The sequence below is a fragment of the Anolis carolinensis genome, chromosome 1 (assembly GCF_035594765.1).
Source record: "Anolis carolinensis isolate JA03-04 chromosome 1, rAnoCar3.1.pri, whole genome shotgun sequence".
Taxonomy (NCBI): domain Eukaryota; kingdom Metazoa; phylum Chordata; class Lepidosauria; order Squamata; family Dactyloidae; genus Anolis; species Anolis carolinensis.
Genome location: NC_085841.1, coordinates 102,560,249 through 102,582,129, shown reverse-complemented (window position 1 = coordinate 102,582,129; position 21,881 = coordinate 102,560,249). Strand labels below are relative to the sequence as shown.

At 42.2% G+C, this 21,881-nt stretch overlaps 2 protein-coding genes across 5 annotated transcripts in view; one reads left to right on the top strand and one right to left on the bottom strand.

Moving 5' to 3' along the window:
* Positions 1 to 21,881, bottom strand: part of LOC134298835 (uncharacterized) — a 483,127-nt gene that overhangs the window by 123,460 nt on the left and 337,786 nt on the right. The window lies entirely within an intron of this gene.
* Positions 1 to 21,881, top strand: part of crybg1 (crystallin beta-gamma domain containing 1) — a 144,529-nt gene that overhangs the window by 51,112 nt on the left and 71,536 nt on the right. For 2 of the 4 annotated variants that reach the window (XM_062980142.1, XM_062980145.1), the window contains exon 2: positions 11,680 to 11,818. In XM_062980142.1, coding sequence (XP_062836212.1) covers positions 11,680 to 11,818 — 139 coding nt within the window. Of the gene's footprint in view, positions 1 to 1,495; positions 1,605 to 2,373; positions 2,391 to 11,679; positions 11,819 to 21,881 lie in introns of those variants that run through there. The other 2 variants (XM_062980148.1, XM_062980154.1) reach the window with 2 other exon arrangements.

Here is a 21,881-nt window from a genome sequence, read left to right as displayed (position 1 = left end):
CGAAAAGAAGCAAGCAGAGAAGCTTCAGCTTTAAGCTATCATCGACTCCTTTCGCTCCCGTGCTAGTACCTGTGCCTGCCTGCAAAGCTAATTACTAGCATGGAGCTATTTTAACTTTCCCTTCCTAATTACAAGTGGAGGCTGCGGTATAGCTCCGAGAAATTTAAAGAGCTATCGTCGTGGCTCTGCCTCCTTTCTCTTTCCCCCTCCTTTAGCTTTGATTGGCTGAAAAGCATGGCAAGAAGTTAGGCTTCACCTCCTGGTAGCATTTAGTTGCTCTGTGTATTAAACCTGCGTCACAGAGAGTTAAGACATTTACATAACATATGAAAAAATTCCAGGTAAAAGTTTTGATTCTTAAATTTTTGGCGTGCGTGATGCCCACATGTCAGATATCATGTTTTATGCACAGATCTAATGAATAAGATCCGACTTAGGACGGAGAATTGAAATTTTGCACAGCCCTAATGCATACATCATCTAAAAAGAATGTTGCTTTTTAGAAGAGTTGTTTTTCTCATATTCAAATGTATGTATATTTGTATGTATACGTACATTATTCAGTTCATTAACTGAGGTTTTTATTTTTAAGTGGATCACAGACCTACTGTTAAACTAGGCTCATAAATGCTAAGATGTCAGATATGCCTTCCTAAAAAATGAATTATGTTAGGGTGCCAATGAGAAGCTCCTGCTATATCTACCTATGTAGTTCTCTGACTGATGGAATTCAAGATCAAATGTTACTTGAAAATATGGGCAAACGCAGGATAGTATTACTTTTAGCTAGTTGAGATCCAGACCCCTCAGTGCAAACGTGCAATACAAGTACCTTGAATTGATCTCTCTACACTATGAGGAAGTCAAGCTCTCACGGTGATTATACATATAAATTATAATTCAGTTTAAAGTCAGGTCGAGGTTGGGTGTCTACAAAATATGCACCCCCGATGCACACTGCAACATACATCAAGCTCAAAACAGCGTGTTAAAAAACTAACTGGAAATTCCAAAGTAAGCCACAAAATCTACTTCAGCTGATCAGTGTATATCCCATGCAGGAATCCAAAACTGAGAAATACAGAGCACTCCTTAGGACAGGGCTAGCGCTGATAGATATGAAAACTCATAACACAGCTGACCAAAAGGTAAACAATGTCGCAATTTAGAGATAAATGTCATAGAAAAGAATAGTGGAGTACTGAGGCCTTTAGACCTGGCCATCTTGTAGGCCCAGACACTCTGTAGAGTCATGTGACTGAGCTGATGACTCATGAGGGAGGGTGTAGAAGCTGGCACCTCCATTTTGTACTCTGTCAGTGTAACCTGTTGTAGCTGTAGATAGTGGATCGAGGAAGGAGCTGAGGTGATAGAGAGAGAGAACGTTTATTGTATGTATAGTTGTGTGTGTGTGTGTGTGTGTGTGTGTGTATGGATATATATATATATATATATATATATATATATATATACACACACACACACACACACACACACACACACACACACACACACACACACATTCTGAAGTAACTGAAGATAAAAGCCTCCCTGCATTCTAGCAGTGAAAGAACAACGCTGTGTGGACTCTTTATTCTTACACAGTGAGTTTCCTGCATCACTCAGGGGATTCTGGGGTCTAGCTGGCTTGTGGTTTGGGAATGCTTCCAGTACTATGCTGAGGTAGACAAAGGACCCCTTCACAGACAGAAAACCCATTTCATTCACATGGAAACACTCGCTTTCCACCCCTTTTTCTCCCCTCCTGTTCCCTGCTTTGGTCTAGCGCTGATCGTGAATGGAAGTGCTAATGTCTGTCAGGGCATCCCACCAGAGGAGGTAAGAAAAAAAATTACTCGGTTTGGATCGATCTGCAATCAGCAAACCTTTATGGTCACCGTCCCAGTCTCCAATGTTGCTGAACATTTTGTCCCAAATTACCATAATTTAGTGCATTTTACTAAACTAATTCTGGACATTATCAATACAGGTAAGAATGTGACCAGATGCCTGACTACATGCTTTCCCACTGCATCTCAATGGTCTTATAGCATTACCAGAAGAAGTTAACTATAGAGATTCCTAGAGAGAACAGTTTAATCAAATCCATGAATAATCAAATCTATGAATAATCAAATCTGCAAAAGTCAGAATCACAAGTGTGGAGGGATTACTTCATACCACTACCATCTGTTCCTTATCAAGATTTAGTTTTCATGGATTTTTTAATGCTGCTATTGGACCTCTTACTGACCCTTTGGCTCACTGTTTATGTCCATTTAGGGATTCCACTTATTTCCTTGGAACATGGGGAAAAACCATACCTGAGTGTCACGTTTTTCCTGATGACACTGCATTCTAGACAGCTTGTTGCAGGCATGTGTGTGGAGGTATGTAGGTTTGGAAAGGCAACCTATATTTTGCAGGATCCTGCAGCATGAGGTGGAGAAAGAAGGAATTCACATTGTCTCCTGAGACCTACTCCTTCCTATTATTTGCATGAAATACATGCTCTTACAGAACAGAATGGGATTCTTAACTGCAATTTGTGTGTATGTGGTATTATTAATTGTAAACAAAATTTGGGCACAGTTCAGTGACTCCCTGCTTTTACACAGGAATTTGATGATTTGATACAAACCTGCTGTTCTGTGTGAATTTTTTGGCATTCCACTCACAGAAATCCTAACAGCTGGTAAACTGGCTGGGATTTCTGGGAGTTGTAGGCCAAAGATATCTGGGGACCCACAGGTTGAGAACCACTGCCTCAGACAGATTTTGAGAGACATGGAGCGCATGTCTTCCTCCTTTTCAGTTCACCAGAGCATCTACATGTTAGGATTCTTCATTGTAGAACTCTGTATCCAACCAATAGGTATGTAAATTAGGTTCTGTAATAGTCAGGACCTGGCCTATTTGCTAATAGGAATTATAGGAATGCTAGCTTCACAAGAACAAGTATGCATGTAGAAAACACAGTTTATGTGTAGAGTTTCTGTAGGAAGTTTACATATTAATGTGCATGGAGAAACCTAATATAAGCTCTGTGCCTACATTAAGGATGGAAATTGATCTTCCAGATGTTGTTGAATTTCACCTCCTCACCTGCCGGTAGGCTGTTAGGAATTGTGGGAGTTGAAGTCCAAAACACCTGGAGGGTTGAAGTTGGCCCATGCCTGCTTTCAAGCCTCCAGAGAAGGAGGCCCTACCGTCAGCTCGTTTCAATGTAGTTTGCCCCTTCTCTCCCTGGAGTCTGAAAGAAGTGCCTTGAATGCTCAGCCTCCCTGTGGGCGAAGAAAGGGCAGCCAGCCATATGGAGAGGGCTGCGCAGGAGGCTAGAGGCAGGGCGCAAAGGCAGCGCCAGAGAGAGAGAGGGAGAGAGGAAGGGAAAGAGGAGCTGGGAGTCCTGCAGAAGGGTTTTTCCAGTTCCTTTGCCATATACCAAATATCCACCTAAAAACCCCATGAAATAGAAACTGAGGGCTGGAGTTTCCCATACACTGGAGTTTTTGTTCTTTATTTGAAGAAATTGAGCGGTTATGCAATGCTGCATGTTAGAATTAATACCGAAGGCTTTCATAGCTGGAATCAAGGGGTTGCTGTGAATTATCGGGCTTTATGGCCATGCTCCAGAAGCATTCTCTCCTGATGTTTTGCCCACATTTATAGCAGGCATCCTTGTGAGGTCTGTTGGAAACTAGGCAAAAGAGGTTTATATATCTGTGGAATGATGTCCAGGGTGGGAAAAAGACCTCTTTTCTGCTTGGGGCAAGTGTGAATGTTGCAATTGGCCAACTTGATTAGCATTAAATAGTCTTGCAGCTCCAAAGCCTGGGGGAATCCTTTGTTGGGAGATGTTAGCTGTCCCTGATTGTTTCGTGTCTGGAATTCCTCTGCCTTCTGAGTGTTGTTCTTTATTTACTTTATTTATTTAGAGTTTTTTAACACTGGTTGATTATTATTTCCAATAACTCCCACAATTCCTAATGTTGCAATTGGCCACCTTGATTAGCATTGAATAGCCTTGCAGAGGGCTCAGCTGGGAAGGGAAGGGAAGGGGGCAGAGCAGGATGTCCAGGGCATGGCCCGGCAGCCATTGAGCCCAGGGTATGCCCTCCTCTTCCCTCGAGGCAGAAGTTGAGGGGAAAGGGCTGGCGGTGCTTGCGGCCTTCCCTTCAGACGCGGCTCATTTGCAGCCGTGGCCTCGAGTAGGGGCAGGGCCACGGGGGGCGCATGGCGTGGGGCGGGCCAGGCCGTGTAGCCCCGCCCCCACCTCTCGCTGTCCCGCCCCCCGCGGGAAAGCCCGGAAAGGAGGAGAAGGAGGCGGGGGTGGCGCCATCCTCCCGGGGCCTCGACAGGGCCCCCAGGACGATGGTGCCACAGGTGACAGCAGGATTGAGGAGAAACAACTGGAAAAGCTGGCACGATGTGAGGATTGAAAGATCAAATTACAAAGAATCTGGCAAAAGCCAGTCAAGATGGTCCCAATGGTGATAGGCACACCGGGTGCAGTGCCTCAAGACCTTGGCCTGCACTTAAACACAATCGGCGTTGACAAAATTACCATCTGCCAGCTGCAGAAGGCCACCTTACTGGGATCTGCACGCATTATTCGCTGATACATCACACAGTCCTAGACACTTGGGAAGTGTCCGACGTGTGATCCAATACAACAGCCAGCAGAATGTCTGCTGTGAACTCATCATGTTGTGTTTCAAATAATAATAATAATAAATGTGTCCTCCAGAATACATATGTGTCCTCTAGAGAGATAAATATTGATAATAATAAATTTGAAAAAGAAAGATAAAACACTCATCTGAAGATGGAAAACACTTCTTAAAGCAGGCCAAATGCCAGCTTCAGCAAAACAACCATACCTGAAAAATTAAGGGAGAGCTATAAGACCACAAACTAGGTCTTAGCAGGAGTAACTTAGTTATTGACATTGTTTGTTTCCTGCATATTGTGATGACCCATGGGCCTTGTAGTCCTGCTCAGGACATTGTAATTCCTGATGAAGATGAAAACTTGGGTTTTTTACCTTCCCAGTCTGAACTGGATTCCTCTCAGCCAGATCTTTCCCAGGCCGATCTGGGAACCTTGCACCTGCAAGAAAGTTGTCTCCCAGAAGTATGTCAAACAACCCCAGAGCCTACTTCTCCCGTGTTCTTGCGCCGGGAGTTTTGTAAACAACAGAGAAGTTTGGATTCAACTTCGCGCAGGAGTGCAAGAATTGCAGCTAAGAATGTAGCCAATTAAGACTGTTTCTCGTGAGAATCTTTAAGGAGGTTAACATCTGGTCTCAGAGTTTGGCTTTCGTTTCTGATTCCCAGAGAACTGCATCGGTGGGAAAGTTAGACTCTATATAGGTGTTTTGCCCGCGTAGTAACTTCGCGGAGTCAATTCGTCAGCCTACGGAGCGAGTTGTGTTTGGACAGCGCGCTCCGATTCAAGCCTCGCTCCTGCTCAAGCCTAGCCCTGCTTTCCAGCCTTCGCCTTGCTTCCCAGCCTTTGTTTATCCACGGACTTTGCCTTGTTTCCCAGGACCAATCCTTGCCTTGTTCCACGGATTTTACCAAGTTATTCCACGGACCTTGTTCTTGTTCCTAGTTACCTTGTTCCACGTTTTAAGCCTTGTTTCAAGTATCAAGTTATTTCCTAGCCTTACTCAAGTTTATGGACTAAAGGACCTTGTCATCTCCCCTCACTTTGCCTGGCAAAGTGAGTGTTTCGGTTATTGGATTACAACTTTGGACCTTAATATTTCATATTGGACATTGCTTCTTTGGACTAATTTTGACCTTCCCTGAAAGGTCTACTTCTGGACTAACTTTTACATTTGCTTTTACTAACTTTATATAATTCCTTAATAAAGATATTAGATAGAATCTGGCCTCTGCGTATGGTTATTGGTGCTCTGTAGCCTGGGTCGTGACAGTTTGACTCCGCCACCCTAAGCACCAATTAACCAAGGCCAGTATGTCTACCGGAGTCGTACCTGGGCCGAGCGGCCAGCCGATTACCTACACCATCGACAAGGATGAGGTGGACCGAATCCGTGATAAGCTCAATGCCCAGGATGGAGAAATAAAAGGTTTGAAGGAACGCGGAATCCGTCTACCGGCCATGGCGTTGCCAACCAAGTTTACTGGAGAAGCTTCTAAGGTTCATGTTTTCCGTCGCCAATGCCAAGCTTATCTAGAGGCCCGTGCTGCCGAATTTCCCCAAGAAGACATCAAGGTGGCATGGGTTTACAGTCTTCTAGACGGGCCAGCGGCCAACTGGGCGACGGCACTGTTCGACCAAGCCTCTCCACACCTAAGATCCGCGCAACGCTTCTTGGACCACCTTAAAGAGACTTGGGGAATCGAGGACAATTTGGAGGCAGCCGGTCACAAACTCCGTCGCCTATTCCAAGGAGACAGACCTATGTCTCAGTATATAGCCGAGTTCCGAGTGCTGGCCCACAACACCGGCTGGAATGATGTTGCCCTCAGAGGACAATTTCGGGAGGGTCTCAACATTGAAATGCTGGAAGAAATCTCCAAGGTGGATCCTCCCCAGACCCTCGAGGCACTCATTGATCAATGTTTACGGGCTGAAGTCATGATTGCCAACCGGAAACAATGGGTTCGAGGCCAGGGCAGTAGAGCCGGGGCAAAACCCCCCGCTCCCGCCAGCGTTCAGCCACGACCAGTGTGGAGACCCCCACCGCCAACCCCATACCCCAGAGGAGGCGAGGAGGTGCCGATGCAGTTGGGCAATGTGCGTCCCAGACTAGATGCCGCCGAGAAGGCCCGTCGCCAACGCCTAAATCTCTGTTGGTATTGCGGGAATGGGGGCCACTTCGCCAGAGAGTGCCCAGCCAAAGGGAAGCCCGCCGCCCGTCTTGCGGCGGCGTCCTCCACGGAGACGAAGGCGTCTGAGGCGGCTGGCACACAGCCGGCGGGGGAAGCCAACGACCGGGTGTAGAGAGGCTCGCCAACCCGGTCAAAAAATCCATTCAAGAGCCGCCAACCGGGGTCCTGTTCCTTCTCGTGGTCACATTATGGTCAGCAAAAAGGGGACCCGTCATGATCCACGCCATGATAGACTCTGGAGCTACCAACAATTTCATTGATAGAGAGTATGCCGACTCTCTGGGATTACAATATCATGATTTCAAGAATGCCCGTGTGGTGCAAGCCATAGACGGCCGCCCCCTCAAGACGGGCCCCGTAAGTCAGTGGTCGGAACCCACCAGGATGTGGATAAGGGAACATATGGAAGAGATTTCCTTCTTTGTTACCGAGGTTCCCCATTTCCCTGTGATTTTGGGAATTCCATGGCTGACTCTCCACGACCCTAACATCTCCTGGTCCAACAGAGAACTGCAGTTTGCTTCACAGTACTGCCAAAACCATTGCCTCGTAGCCAAGGTCTGCCATGCCTCAGACACCGAGCCCATCATCACCTTGCCAAAGAAGTACTCCGAGTATTGGGATGTATTCAATGAGAAAGAAGCCGAAAAATTACCCCCACATAGACCTTATGACTGTGCCATTGACTTGGTGGAGGGGGCCCCGATCCCGCGAGGGCATCTTTACTCCCTGACTGAACCAGAGCAAGAAGCTCTCAGGGAATTCATAGAGACAAACCTTCGCAAGGGATTCATCAGACCCTCTCAATCCCCAGCCGCCTCCCCAGTGATGTTTGTGAAGAAGAAGTCAGGGGAACTACGCTTGGTGGTGGACTACAGAGCATTGAACAATATCACCAAGCGGAACAGCTATCCCCTGCCCTTAATCTCGGATCTACTGGATCGGCTTCGAGGAGCCAAGGTTTACACCAAGCTGGATCTTCGGGGGGCTTACAACTTAGTTCGCATCAGGGAAGGGGACGAGTGGAAGACCGCCTTCCAGACCAAATTCGGATTATTCGAGTCCCGAGTTATGAATTTCGGTTTATGCGGAGCTCCCGCAACGTTCCAGCATTTTGTCAATGACATTTTTCGGGACTATCTAGACAGGTTCTTGATAATCTACCTGGACGATTTTTTGGTGTTTTCTAGATCACAATCAGAACATGAGAACCACGTCAAAATGGTGTTACAACGATTGCGGGATCATGGACTTTATGCCAAGCTGGAAAAATGCGCCTTTGATCTACAAGAGGTAGATTTCCTGGGTTACCGCATCTCGCCTCTAGGGCTTTCCATGGATCCAGCCAAGGTTTCAGCAGTATTGGAATGGCGGGCGCCAACTAACAAGAAAGAGGTGCAGCGTTTCTTGGGGTTCGCGAACTATTACCGCAAGTTCATTCCAGATTTTGCCCGCTGGTCCGACCCCATCACTAGCTGCATCCGTGGAAAGCAGCCTTTCCGCTGGACTGATCAAGCAGAGAAAGGGTTCCAGCAACTAAAGAAACTATTCACCTCCCAGCCAATTCTACAGCACCCAAATCCTGGAACCCCTTTTGTTGTGCAAGCGGACGCCTCTGATGTGGCAATTGGGGCCGTACTTTTACAACCGGAGGGAGATCACCTCCATCCCTGTGCCTTTTACTCTCGTCAACTAACCACACCAGAGAGAAATTACACCATTTGGGAAAAAGAACTACTGGCCATTAAGGCAGCCTTTGAAACTTGGAGACATTGGCTAGAAGGGGCCAAATTCCCCATTGAAGTCCATACTGATCATCGTAATCTAGAACATCTAAGAACTGCCCGCAAACTAAATCAGAGGCAGCAACGTTGGGCCTTATTCTTTGAACGTTTCAACTTCCAGATTCATTATGTGACCCCAGCCCAGACCAAGCAAGCAGACGCCCTGTCACGTAAACCGGAATACGCTGCAGGACGCAAGGAGACCTTTGAATCCCAACTATTACAACCCGAGAACTTTGCCACGCTCACGGTGGGGAACACCAAATCCATTCCCATTGGTTCAATTTCCTCTACTCCAGGACCCATCTGTGCTCAAGAAATCAGGGCTAGTCAGCAAGCAGATGCCTGGGCGCAGGACCAACTTCGCCAAGGTCTGCATTTTCCCTTTTCGCTTAAAGATGGGCTGCTTTGCTATAGAAATCACGTTTATATCCCACCCGGACCGGGCAGGGAAAAAACGCTTCGTCTGTGTCATGACTGCAAACCAGCAGGACACTTCGGGCTATTTAAAACTATGCATTTGATCCTAAGGGATTTTTGGTGGCCCAAGATCCGCAAGGATGTGGAAAAATATGTCAACACCTGCCCAGTATGCCAGCGCTCCAAGATAAGAAGGGAGAAGCCCTCAGGGCTTCTGCACCCCCTTCCTACCCCATCTCGCCCATGGGAAATTATTTCCGCGGATTTCATCACTGACCTACCACCTTCCTGTGGATTCACCACGATCTTAGTGGTGGTGGACCTTTTCACCAAGTTAGCCCATTTCATTCCCTGCGAAGGCCTCCCCACGGCCAAAGAGACTGCGGATCTATTCCTTCAACATGTTTTCAGACTACATGGATTGCCCAAGAGTTTAGTCACAGACCGTGGATCTCAATTCACCTCTCGTTTTTGGAAGGCACTACAAAAACTATTGGGCATAGACTCTCGCTTATCTTCAGCTCATCATCCCCAAACAGATGGGCAAACGGAGCGCACCAATGCCACTTTGGAGCAATATCTTCGCTGTTATGTAAACTACCAACAGGACAATTGGGCTTCTCTGTTACCACTGTCTGAGTTTGCTTACAACAATGGAGTTCAAGCTTCTACAAAAGAAACGCCGTTCTTTGCAAACTACGGCTTCCATCCACGTTTCTTCCCCCCTGTCATTGAAACTTCAGAAGTTCCCGCAGCAGAGGATTGGCTGCAGGAACTCACAGCGGTGCAACAACTTTTGCTCCAGCAACTGGACCAAGCCAAGGAGGACTATAAACGCCACGCTGACAAGCATTGCCAGCCGGGCCCCGAAATCAAGGTAGGAGATCGGGTTTTTCTGTCCACTCGCTTCCTGCCCTCCCACCGCCCTTGCCGGAAGTTAGATGCCCGTTTCATTGGCCCCTATCCAGTGGTGGCGCAATTAAACCCTGTGACTTTCAAACTCCAACTTCCGCGTTCATTGCGCATTCACCCAGTGTTTCACCGTTCCCTGCTCCTTCCGGCGGATGGTGTGCGTCCTGATACAGACCAACCGGCCCCCCCTCCTGTTTTGATGAATGGGGAGGAGGAGTTCGAGGTTGAGGACATTTTGGATTCTCGCTTTCACCGCCGCCGCCTACAATATCTCATTGACTGGGTGGGTTTTGGCCCTGAGGAACGCTCTTGGGAAGACGCCTCCACAGTCCATGCTCCTGATCTAACCCGTCGCTTTCATCAGACCTATCCCGCCAAGCCGCGACCTCGCGCCTTGGGGAGAGGGCCCCAGTTTGGGAGGGGCCTTGAGGAGGGGGATAGTGTGATGACCCATGGGCCTTGTAGTCCTGCTCAGGACATTGTAATTCCTGATGAAGATGAAAACTTGGGTTTTTTACCTTCCCAGTCTGAACTGGATTCCTCTCAGCCAGATCTTTCCCAGGCCGATCTGGGAACCTTGCACCTGCAAGAAAGTTGTCTCCCAGAAGTATGTCAAACAACCCCAGAGCCTACTTCTCCCGTGTTCTTGCGCCGGGAGTTTTGTAAACAACAGAGAAGTTTGGATTCAACTTCGCGCAGGAGTGCAAGAATTGCAGCTAAGAATGTAGCCAATTAAGACTGTTTCTCGTGAGAATCTTTAAGGAGGTTAACATCTGGTCTCAGAGTTTGGCTTTCGTTTCTGATTCCCAGAGAACTGCATCGGTGGGAAAGTTAGACTCTATATAGGTGTTTTGCCCGCGTAGTAACTTCGCGGAGTCAATTCGTCAGCCTACGGAGCGAGTTGTGTTTGGACAGCGCGCTCCGATTCAAGCCTCGCTCCTGCTCAAGCCTAGCCCTGCTTTCCAGCCTTCGCCTTGCTTCCCAGCCTTTGTTTATCCACGGACTTTGCCTTGTTTCCCAGGACCAATCCTTGCCTTGTTCCACGGATTTTACCAAGTTATTCCACGGACCTTGTTCTTGTTCCTAGTTACCTTGTTCCACGTTTTAAGCCTTGTTTCAAGTATCAAGTTATTTCCTAGCCTTACTCAAGTTTATGGACTAAAGGACCTTGTCATCTCCCCTCACTTTGCCTGGCAAAGTGAGTGTTTCGGTTATTGGATTACAACTTTGGACCTTAATATTTCATATTGGACATTGCTTCTTTGGACTAATTTTGACCTTCCCTGAAAGGTCTACTTCTGGACTAACTTTTACATTTGCTTTTACTAACTTTATATAATTCCTTAATAAAGATATTAGATAGAATCTGGCCTCTGCGTATGGTTATTGGTGCTCTGTAGCCTGGGTCGTGACACATATGCATACCCATACTGCCTGAGACCCATTCTGCATGAAAAAAAATTTGTTTCCATATATTAACACTGTTTTGTCATTTTTTTCAAGTATCTATCAGCCACTTGATAAATGCCATCTGACATTCTGGGCAATACAATTATTTTATTCCATTTTCTGAACTTTTTGAAACAATAATCACCATGATCTCTCTTAACAGATTTTTATAAACATGACAATACAGGTTCACCGATATCATTTTGTTCTTATCATTTATAAAATACAAATTGTATTTGTCTGTTTTTCAGATACTTTGACATTCCTGATACAAAATTTGCTCCTCAAACAAATCAGCTGCCTCTAGTTACTTTGAAAGAGTCGCAATTTGCTTATGCTATTCCAATGGTTTCCATAGCTTCATCTACACTGCCAGCATCATTTAGAAAGGTAAGAATAAACAATAATTACTAGATAAACTGACATTTTAAAAAAATGAAATAATTGTTGGTGAATGTGTCTTTAATTCGGATACTTTAACATATGATGAAGTATAAAATATATGCCTTTTCAGGGTTCATCTCCATGTAAAAGTACACCAATCTATGGAAATGTACATTTTAGAAAAGGGAAATAAATTCTTTAGGTACACCATGTTTTAGTTCTTCTTTGAATAGATCTTGGCAACTGAGATAGGGGCACAAGAATGTAATTCAGTTTAGCATGTTATGAGCTACATATGATTGTACAGTATGAAGATGTTCAGCTTCTCCAGTCTAGTTATTCATCTTACTTGTTTAAGTATTGTGTCATGGTGGAAAATCAGCATGAAAGGAGAGTATTTGTTATATCTATTCTTCTGTGAGAACTATGTTTAGGTGATTACCTTGCAAACAACATTATGCAATCCCTTTCCTGTCACAACTTATTTTAAAAGCATCAGGCTGGGTGCATAAACCAATTTTCTCATAAGCTACCATAGATCATATACTATTTACTAAAGGAAGCTGATTGTTTTGCTGAAAGACTAAAATGTAAATTTTAATAAATGAAAGAATAAATGCATGAACCAGTGGTGCTTAAAATAAGTAAATAAAATTGTGGTGGTGAAAGAAGGAGTGGAAGGAAATATCCCATAGGAAACACATGAAAGGGTAAGACTGATCTCTGAATTCACGTTCCGCTTAGCAGTGTATACATTGGCCATATGTTTCTCTACTGCTGAGGTAACTGCACAGATCAGAAAAAATGTTTTTATAACATATATGTCTTGACATGTAAATAAAACCTTAGATGAGCACTTTAAAAGTGTATGTGCAAGCTATGTTTGGTCTGTGTCCATGAAAGTATATGGGCTTGGTTCCAGACACTAAATTAGTTCTCATGGAAACCAGTAGTCTTAAATAAGACAATATACTCAAAAAGATCTTTATCGCTTTCTAGATTAAATTATACATGCTGCAGGTAAGTGTTTTCAGAGTCCTTTTTGCAGTAGTAGTTGTTACATTACTGTGAAATGCAGGACAAGGGTATTGTAGTTAATGGAACTCAGTATAGATGGGCATGCATGGGTGGATTTTACTGCTTGAAGGTCTGACTGCTTGCCTTCCATTTTGAACCTCCCGTTCTCCTTCTTTTTTGCTCTAACTACATTATACAGATTTTCATGACTTATCTGTATTTAATGCTTTATATTGATATATGGTATCACTGGAGATGGTTATATATTTTTTAGCTACTGATATCAATGAGCTAAGTTTCATTGATGGTTTATACTGCCTTCTGTGGTCAATATGGATTTTGAACTTAGGGAACTTTTGATGTTAGATTTGAACTTGATAAATTGCTCAGAGGTAATTGATTCCCAAGACAGGACAAGATTGCAGAAAATAAAATGAGTCAATGGAATTTGTAGTGAGACACTTGAATGTGCTTTGAAAGAACTGACAAATATTCCTTCCACAAATGGCTTTTGTGATGGAGCTTTCATTGCAACTGGCATCTCATCAGGTATGGATAGTAAAAGCCACTGTGCTTTGTAAATTGAATGCTTTTGCAAAATCAAACAAGATTGCCACATGCTTATCTTAAATAGCATCAGGCTTTCTGATTACTCTGCACATTAATTAATTACACTTTATCTCCTTGTGAAACTCTCCCTAATTCTTTAAGAGCTAAGGCTCTAGTTATGATTCAGAATGATTCAAGAGTAACATTTTCCAGCCATTAATATCAGCCTCATTTATCTACAAATTTACAGTATTTGTTTAGTTGTGTGAATGAGAATTAAGCTACTTATTCTTGTACAGAATTTGTATTTTTCCATATTTTTTATTTCTTATTTATGATGGTAGTTTTGAATTACTTTATCACACTGCTGTTATTTCTATAGTAAACTGCTTCTTTTTTTGTGAAGAATACATCTTGAAAATTTTCAGAAAGCTCATTCCTTCAGTGTTCATAGTATGTACAGAAACCGATGTGAGCCACTAATTGGTTCAGTTTCATAACCCTTTTCCTATTTTTATAGCTTTGTGTTAAATAAAATAGAAAGAAGACTGAACTGTTTATCTAGCATTGTGTTGTTTAATCAACTGAATTACTTTGCTTTTAAAATGTATCCACTAGAATGTATTAATACATTTGAGGTGATCGTTGATCTATATAATCATAATATCTAACTCAATAATGTTTAAATTAGCACTTTATGCAGGAAACATATGCACCTCTTCATCTTGCTTAGATGAATAATCTGAAGCCCTGCCTCCCAACCACCTAAATGCCCCTTAGTAAAGATATTTTAGATTTCTGAAAAAAAGGAACACTCAAAGAGTGAATGCTGTTGAAAGTAATGTGCAGTTTATAGCCATTTATCTTGCTGCACCTCCTGTTCATCAAAAAGCTAACCAGTTTGTTAACATTCTGACAGTGTTGCTGTTCATTTCCATTAATTCCTCCAGTACAAGAAAAGTCTATTTAAGATGGAAATTCTTTGTGCAATAAATGAAGAATTGTTATGGTTACAAAACTGGCTGCTATGCTCTTTATTTACCTAGTAACATAGTCACTGTTTTGTAAAATACAATACCTCTTTAATTATAAGTATTTTTGCGTCACAATTCCTAAAGTTCTATTCCCTTACCCATCTATGAGCCAGTTAAACTTTTGAAACTTTGTTTTCATTTTAAGAGTTTAACATAAAGTTGCTAGGGCAATAAATTCATTCTATATTTTAAAATAATCTAGAAATATAAAGCTAAATGTAGGCCATTTTCATAGTCTACTTTTCAGCATGACAGATGTTCCTTAGAAATGTGAAGAACAAATAATTTTGAAATCGTATGTGCATTATAGCTGCTAGATGTTCTGATCTTTTATTGGAAAGCTGGTGTCAAAGAAAGGAAGTTTAAATATTTCTTTGTCAAATTTTCTGGTCAGAATTCGCTTCTTCCTACACAGATATTTCTACAGTTGTCTCTGCATATTTGTGGATTTAACTTTTGTGGATTTGATTATTTATGGATTTGATTAAAAATATTCTAAGATTCTGTAGGTCTTCCAATGTGATTCTGTGGTCAGTTTCCAGTGAAAGTTGACCATAGTCGTGCTGGAAAATCTAGGGAGATGTTCTCTCAGGTTAAAAAAGGCAATCTCTTAATTTTCAATTCTTCACTTTCATGGGGGTCTTGTGCCCCTAACAAATGTGGAAGGTTGGCTGAATTTTTTCATTCAGGAAAGCTAACAGGAATTAGGGGAGTTGCTTTAGATTATAAAGGTGATACAAACAACAAGGGCTTTTTTGCCTTATCTGCTTTAGAGAATTGGGAAGGAGAAGAAGATGATAATGGAAACCACAAGTGTAGTATAGCCCCTATATCCATGGGGGATATATTCCTGGATTTCACATAGATAGATGAAGCTGCAAATAGTAGCCCACCCTGTTATTCTCAATGAGACAGATGATAGAAGTACAAAGAAGAGGGTGTTGCCTGTACAGAAAGCCATAAATGGATTAGTGGATCAGATATGAGGTTTTACTGTATACATTTGTGTGATCACTTGCCTTTTATGCACTCTCTGAAACTCATTTATAGAGAGAGAACTCCCAGGGACCTTTCCATAGCTTTCTGCCTCTTCACTTTTATCCTCACAACATCCTTGCCAATTAAGTGCAGCTAAAAGCAGGTACACTGTGTGTGACATGGAGGATCTGGTTCATGTTCCCACCAATTCATTAAACATGTTGAGTGATCTGGGATCAAATATGTTTCATGAGTTGGTGGGAACTGGAACTGGATCATCCATGTCCCAGTGCACCATCCTAACCACTAGCTCTGCAAAAGATTTCCTTCTATTTATTGAATTCTGACTGTTAAGATATTTATAGGTTACTTCTTAGGATATCAATTTTTAAAAAGAAACTTAAACAATAAATAGAAACATAAAATATTAGAAAGTCCACAATAACATTATCTCTTTTTATGACCTGTACATTTAGATACTTTGCATCTCAATCAAGAGATAAAAGCAGGATATAAATAAATATAATAATAGTATTTAGTAAAAAAAAATCAAAGCCCTTTAAGTTCTGTGAAAGATTTCTTATTGATATAATGAAAGGATACTGAATGTTGCAAGTCACCTTGGATCAGATATGAGAAGATGAGGATATAAATTATATTATTATATGAACAACATGTTTTCAGAATTGTTTAATAAAAGGGTTAATAGTGCAGTTATTTGAGACCTCTTCGGAGAAAGTGTCTGGTGAGTACCAACTTAGGAAGAACATTTGTTCAACAAGACTACAATCCTATCACAATTATTAAGAGGTGTAAGTCCATTTAATTAAATAAGGGCTTCTTTAGGAGCAGATGTGGGTAGGATTTGTACTGCAACAGTCACGTGCCTTGATTGCTTCCATTAATTAATTTTAGTTTCCTTATATTCCTCATTATAAGGGAAAACCCACATCCTAAATATGCACACCACCCAACATTCAGAGAGGAAAAGGTGTTTTGAAAAACATAGGATGCTTTGCAGGTCTTGATGCAAAGTATAAGATAATCTCTTTGCATCAAGACCTGCAAATCTGGATTCCTTGTTTCATTCCTTTGCTCAGTTGTTGTGTGAGGATACAAAAAACAAAACCAACGAGTATTTTTCAGGCTTGTTCTAGCAAAATAAAATCTAAGGCCGGATCCTTATTTTTAGAAGCCATCTGCTAAAATTTATTTATTTATTTATTTCTCCAAAAACTTATGCTGTGGATCTTGCCTTACTCCTCCAAAGTTGAGTGAGTCTGTTGACGTCATCTAAATTTAATTTTAACTTTAATCTCTCATTTCAGAGAAAACTGCCATAATAAGCAGTGTGTTGAGTTAATAACAAAATGTTATAGCCTCTTGATGGCTCCCTAAGACTTTTAGCTATGGCCTTGAGGGGAACTCATCCTAGGCCTCATTTTAGAGAGGTCATTGTTACTTTACAAAAACACTGGGTGTAAAAGATTGGGCAGTGCTACATTGAAGTGGTAAAGTATAGGTTTTGAGGATGCAACTGTAGTGACATTTAAAAAAAAATCATGGTGGGAGCTCGTAGGGGTTCCAGAAGACAAAAAAATGAAAACTAGTTTGGGATAAATCCGACAGACTTGGAGCTGCAGATTTTCATATGCCAGCAATTAGTTAGATCTAGCTAAAATAACGATTCCCCAACGTTTTTGGTCATAGAACCCTTCAAAAGTCACCCCCCCCCCAAGGAATCCCAACCCTGACCCTGAATTTTCCATAGAACCCTAACTCTGTCCCTAGGCATTGTGAGCCCACAAAGTTCTTCCTTCTTTCAACTTCTTCTGTTACCTGAGTGTTTGTATAATGTAGTAGCTTTAGAAATGTAGAGAAACCACAAACATTTCTATTGAGCCAGGAAAATATTGGTTTCACACCTAAAGTGATAAATGAAATGTTTATTTTTTTGTACTTAAAATTATTTTGAAATTGGGCTTTATGTCCTACAGATCCAGGGTCATATGCAACATACTCCTAAATTTGTTTTCAGTGTACTTACTTAGGTGATCCCTCGTAGTTCGAGGACGATTGTCTTCCATCTCTGGTGTCTTGGGGTGGGTTCTTAGGTGGCTGAAGAGACCTATTCATGATCTGAATGTTCTACCGCAGTGAGGACATCGGTTTCCAGGTGGAAGGCAGTCCTGGTCAGGGTTGGCTTGAGGGGCCTTCCTCTTGGCATGTTTCTCCCTAAAGCCCTCCATTTGTGCCTCTTTGAACTCCGCAGCACTGCTGGTCACAGCTGACCTCCAATTAGAGCACTCAAGGGCCAGGGCTTCCCAGTTGTCAGTGTCTATGCCACAGTTTTTAAGGTTAGCTTTAAGCCCATCTTTAAATCTCTTTTCCTGCCCACCAACATTACGTTTCCCGTTCTTGAGTTCAGAGTAGAGTAGCTGCTTTGGGAGACGGTGATCGGGCATTCGGACAAAGTGGCCAGTCCAGTGGAGTTGATGGCGTAGTGCAGCTTCAATGCTGGTGGTCTTTGCTTCTTCCAGCACACTGACATTTGTCCACCTGTCTTCCCAAGAGATTTGCAGGATTTTTCTGAGGCAACGCTGATGGAAATGCTCCAGGAGATGAGTGTGACGTCTGTAGACTGTCCACGTTTTGCAGGCGTAGAGTAGGGTTGGGAGGACAATGGCTTTATAAACAAGCACCTTGGTATCTCTACGGATGTCCCAATCCTCAAACACTCTCTGCTTCATTCGGAAAAATGCTGCACTCGCAGAGCTCAGGCAGTGTTGTATTTCAGTGTCGATGTTGACTTTTGTGGAGAGGTGGCTGCCAAGGTAGCGGAAATGGTCAACGTGTTCTAATGTGTTCAACGTGTTCCATTAAGCTGTATTCCTGGCATTGCAGAGGGATTAGCTGGTGTCTGTTGGAAGAGCACTTTGGTTTTCTCGATGTTCAACGAGAGGCCGAGCTTCTTGTATGCTTCTGCAAAGGAGTTTAGAGTGGCTTGTAGGTCTTCTTCTGAGTGCGCACAGATTGCGTTGTCATCAGCATATTGGAGTTCTATAATAGATGTTGTGGTGACCTTGGTTTTGGCTTTCAGTCTGCTGAGGTTAAATAGTTTGCCATCTGTCCGATACATGATTTCCACTCTGGTGGAAAGCTTCCCATCAACAAGGTGAAGTGTCATAGCGATGAAGATGGAAAATAAGGTAGGGGCAATAACACATCCCTGCTTGACACCTGATTTCACCTTTAATGGGTCACTTTGGGAGCCGTTGCTGTCCAAGACTGTTACCATCATGTCATCATGGAGGAGCCGAAGGATGTTCACAAATTTGTCAGGGCACCCGATTTTTTGGAGGATGGTCCAGAGAGCGCTGCAATTCACGGTGTCGAATGCCTTTGCAAGGTCAATGAATGCCATGTACAGAGGTTGATTTTGTTCCCTGCATTTTTCTTGGAGCTGTCGTGCCATGAAGATCATGTCCACTGTTCCTCTGGAGGGATGGAAGCCGTTCTGGGATTCTGGGAGGGTGTCTTCTGAAACAGGGAGAAGGCGGTTTACAAGGTTTCTTGCGAGGATTTTTCCAAGCAGAGGTTAGAAGGGAGATAACCGCGATAGTTCCCGAAGTCTGTTCTATCCCCTTTCTTGAAAAGGGTGATGGTGGTGGCATCCTTGAAGTCTGCTGGGATTTTCTTGGTCACCCACACCTTTTCAGTGTATGCGTAAGCTAAAAGGCATGATTCACATTGATAGAGGGACATGAAGGCGAGCATTGCTTGGATAGCCTTTCTGGCTACTCATAGCTGTACATCAATCAGTCCTACCCAACAGTCATTCAGTGGCACAGATTCAAATTTCATTTTTAAAGCAGGGATACACTGAATTTCAATTAGATCTTAATATATGCTTTTATGGAACTGCTGAGCTAGAAATCTGATCTATCCTGATCAGGAAGCCCGCCCACCCTCTTTTAAAATGTAAGACCACTATTTAAATTCCTGGAGGGTGTGTGTTTGTGTCTGCATGTTTGTCAAACTAGGGAAAGGAGTGGGGAATAATATATTGGAGGAGGTAGTGAGTCGTACTGTATGAGCAGTCTCAAATGTTGTGTGTGAGCAACAGAAGATTCTCAAAATATGAAAAGACTGCGAGCAACCCTAATTGAATGATATTTTTAGCAATAATACTATTGTGGCAATAAAAGAGTCTGGTGTGATAAAACCCTGAATTTCAGAGGAAGGAACTGCCAAAACCACATCTAAGTATTCTTTGCCTAAGAAAACCATGTGAAATTCATGGGGACACCATAAGTTGACAGGCAATTTGAAGGCACATAAACACACACCACATATAGTTGTCTAAACGGTTGCTGGTCAGCACAATATTATGTTCTTATAACTATTGCAACATGGAAGTTGAGAATTTGAGAGTGGATTAGTGGACATTTAGTTGACATAATCTTAGTCCCTTTGATAGGGCAATGGATCTGGATAGGATGCTCAAATGAAAACTCTGCTTTATTATATTTTGCTGTGTTTTGTAAAGCAACTGAATAAATGTATGTCACACCCAAACATTCTACAGAAGTCAAATGAGATGCGGCTACATATGCTTCTTCATTGACCATTCCTGTTTTTAATTGTACACTTGGAATGTACATGAAAATTAACACATGAGGAATGTGTGTTTGTTTACGTATTTAAAGTGTCTTTGTAGAATTTGTGATAATGGATGTCTTAAGGCACCTATTGAATGCTTCCTCTCTAATTCTTCAGAATTCCCCCTTGGGGAGTTGGTTTAGCAGAAAATATAACTTTCTTAACCGTCCCCATTCTCAGATGTCACAATTTGCTGTGACTCACCTTAAGAGGATGTTGTTGTCTGTGTACTGAAGGGATATTATAGTCAATTTGAACACTGTTTGCTTTTCCTTATGACATTCCATTCGAAGGGAAACAAGAAAGCAATGAAACCTGGGAGAGTCAGTTGTAGTGGATGTATTGCATTAATGCACACATCACTGCATCGCATAAATCCTTGTCTGTTTCCTCTTCTGCAAAAAGCAAAACTGAATTATCATCGTAATGGTAAGACAGTTCATCAAGTTTTTTAATCTAATTTTATTTTGAGTTTATTAGATTCAGAATATTTTTATTTTCTTAAACTTTGGTTGGCACTGCAGACTGAGTGAGTAGAAGAATTTTGTTTTGCTCTTGGGTGTGGAGGAGATAAGAACAGGCATGTCTTCTGAGACTTGCTTGCTATTTTCAATCTTGCTCATATCCCATAGTCTTTGTAAGCTTTGAATGAACATGAGGAATTTCACTTTAGTTATCTCTTCCACTTTACTTTATCTGGAATGCTCCACAAGTAAACTTGTTTTACAGCCATACTGAAATTGCATAGAGAGAGAAAAAATAGAGTCTGATTTCTATTAAAGAAGAAAGGAAGGATTATTCTGTTACTTATGTAGAATATATTTATATCCAAAATGACATTCCACTTATTTGGCTTTATGTGACCAATTATCCTTGTGTGGTAACATTCCGTATACATATTGCAGTGAATTACATCTACCTGAAACTCATAGAAGAATGCAAGAATATGAATAGTTTTCAAGGGGAGGGTGTCTTTAAGCATTCTAAATGAATTTTTTAAGAGAACAACAACAAACAAGGGTGTCTCATTTAATTCAGTTCTCTGGGTAGCCATTGTAATTTTGTAATTCAGTTTTAATCTGATGTTTCATTTTTAAGTAAAATCAAGAATAATGCCACAAAAGTATTATTTTAAAAGAAACCTGGCAAAGTAACACACATTAAAGATACATGTTGAAATATATGACCAAAATGTTATACAGAAACAGTTCACTTAGATACTGAGGCAACTTTATTGCAAACAAAATACTACATCGGGGTCAACTGTTACTATTGCTGAGGGGAGGGGTCACATTTACTGTAATTCAGTATAAAACTAGATACAGATATTTCGATAGTCTAATGTGTTCTATTATCTGTGTTGATCGTTCTTCTTGATCGTTAATTTGGTTTTTGGTTTTCATTTCCCTTATAAACAAGCCACAATTTGGATTACTGATCCAGTTTGCAAGTGTCAGTGGCAAAATCATCCATTTTTCTTTCTCCAGCCTCCTTCCGCACGCACTCACTTGTCTTCCTTTCCCAAATATTGACAGATGTAGGTGATATGCATAGAATTATTTTTCTTCCACAACAACTTCATTCCTTGTTTGTCTGCATATATGGGGTGGGGAGGACTTTATTGTGTTTTGTAGACTCATCCTCCATGGGTGATGCAACAGCAATCGTATTCAAAATCTTCCCTGAATATTGACATGCTTTAGGTGTTTTAATTATCTCTTCCGTGGTTTATTTTTATGCAGAACAGCTATAAGCAACAGTTCAAATAAGAACGCCTAAACTTTACTATGTCACAGAATTAGTATCAGCTTGCCAATCATTTATATCAT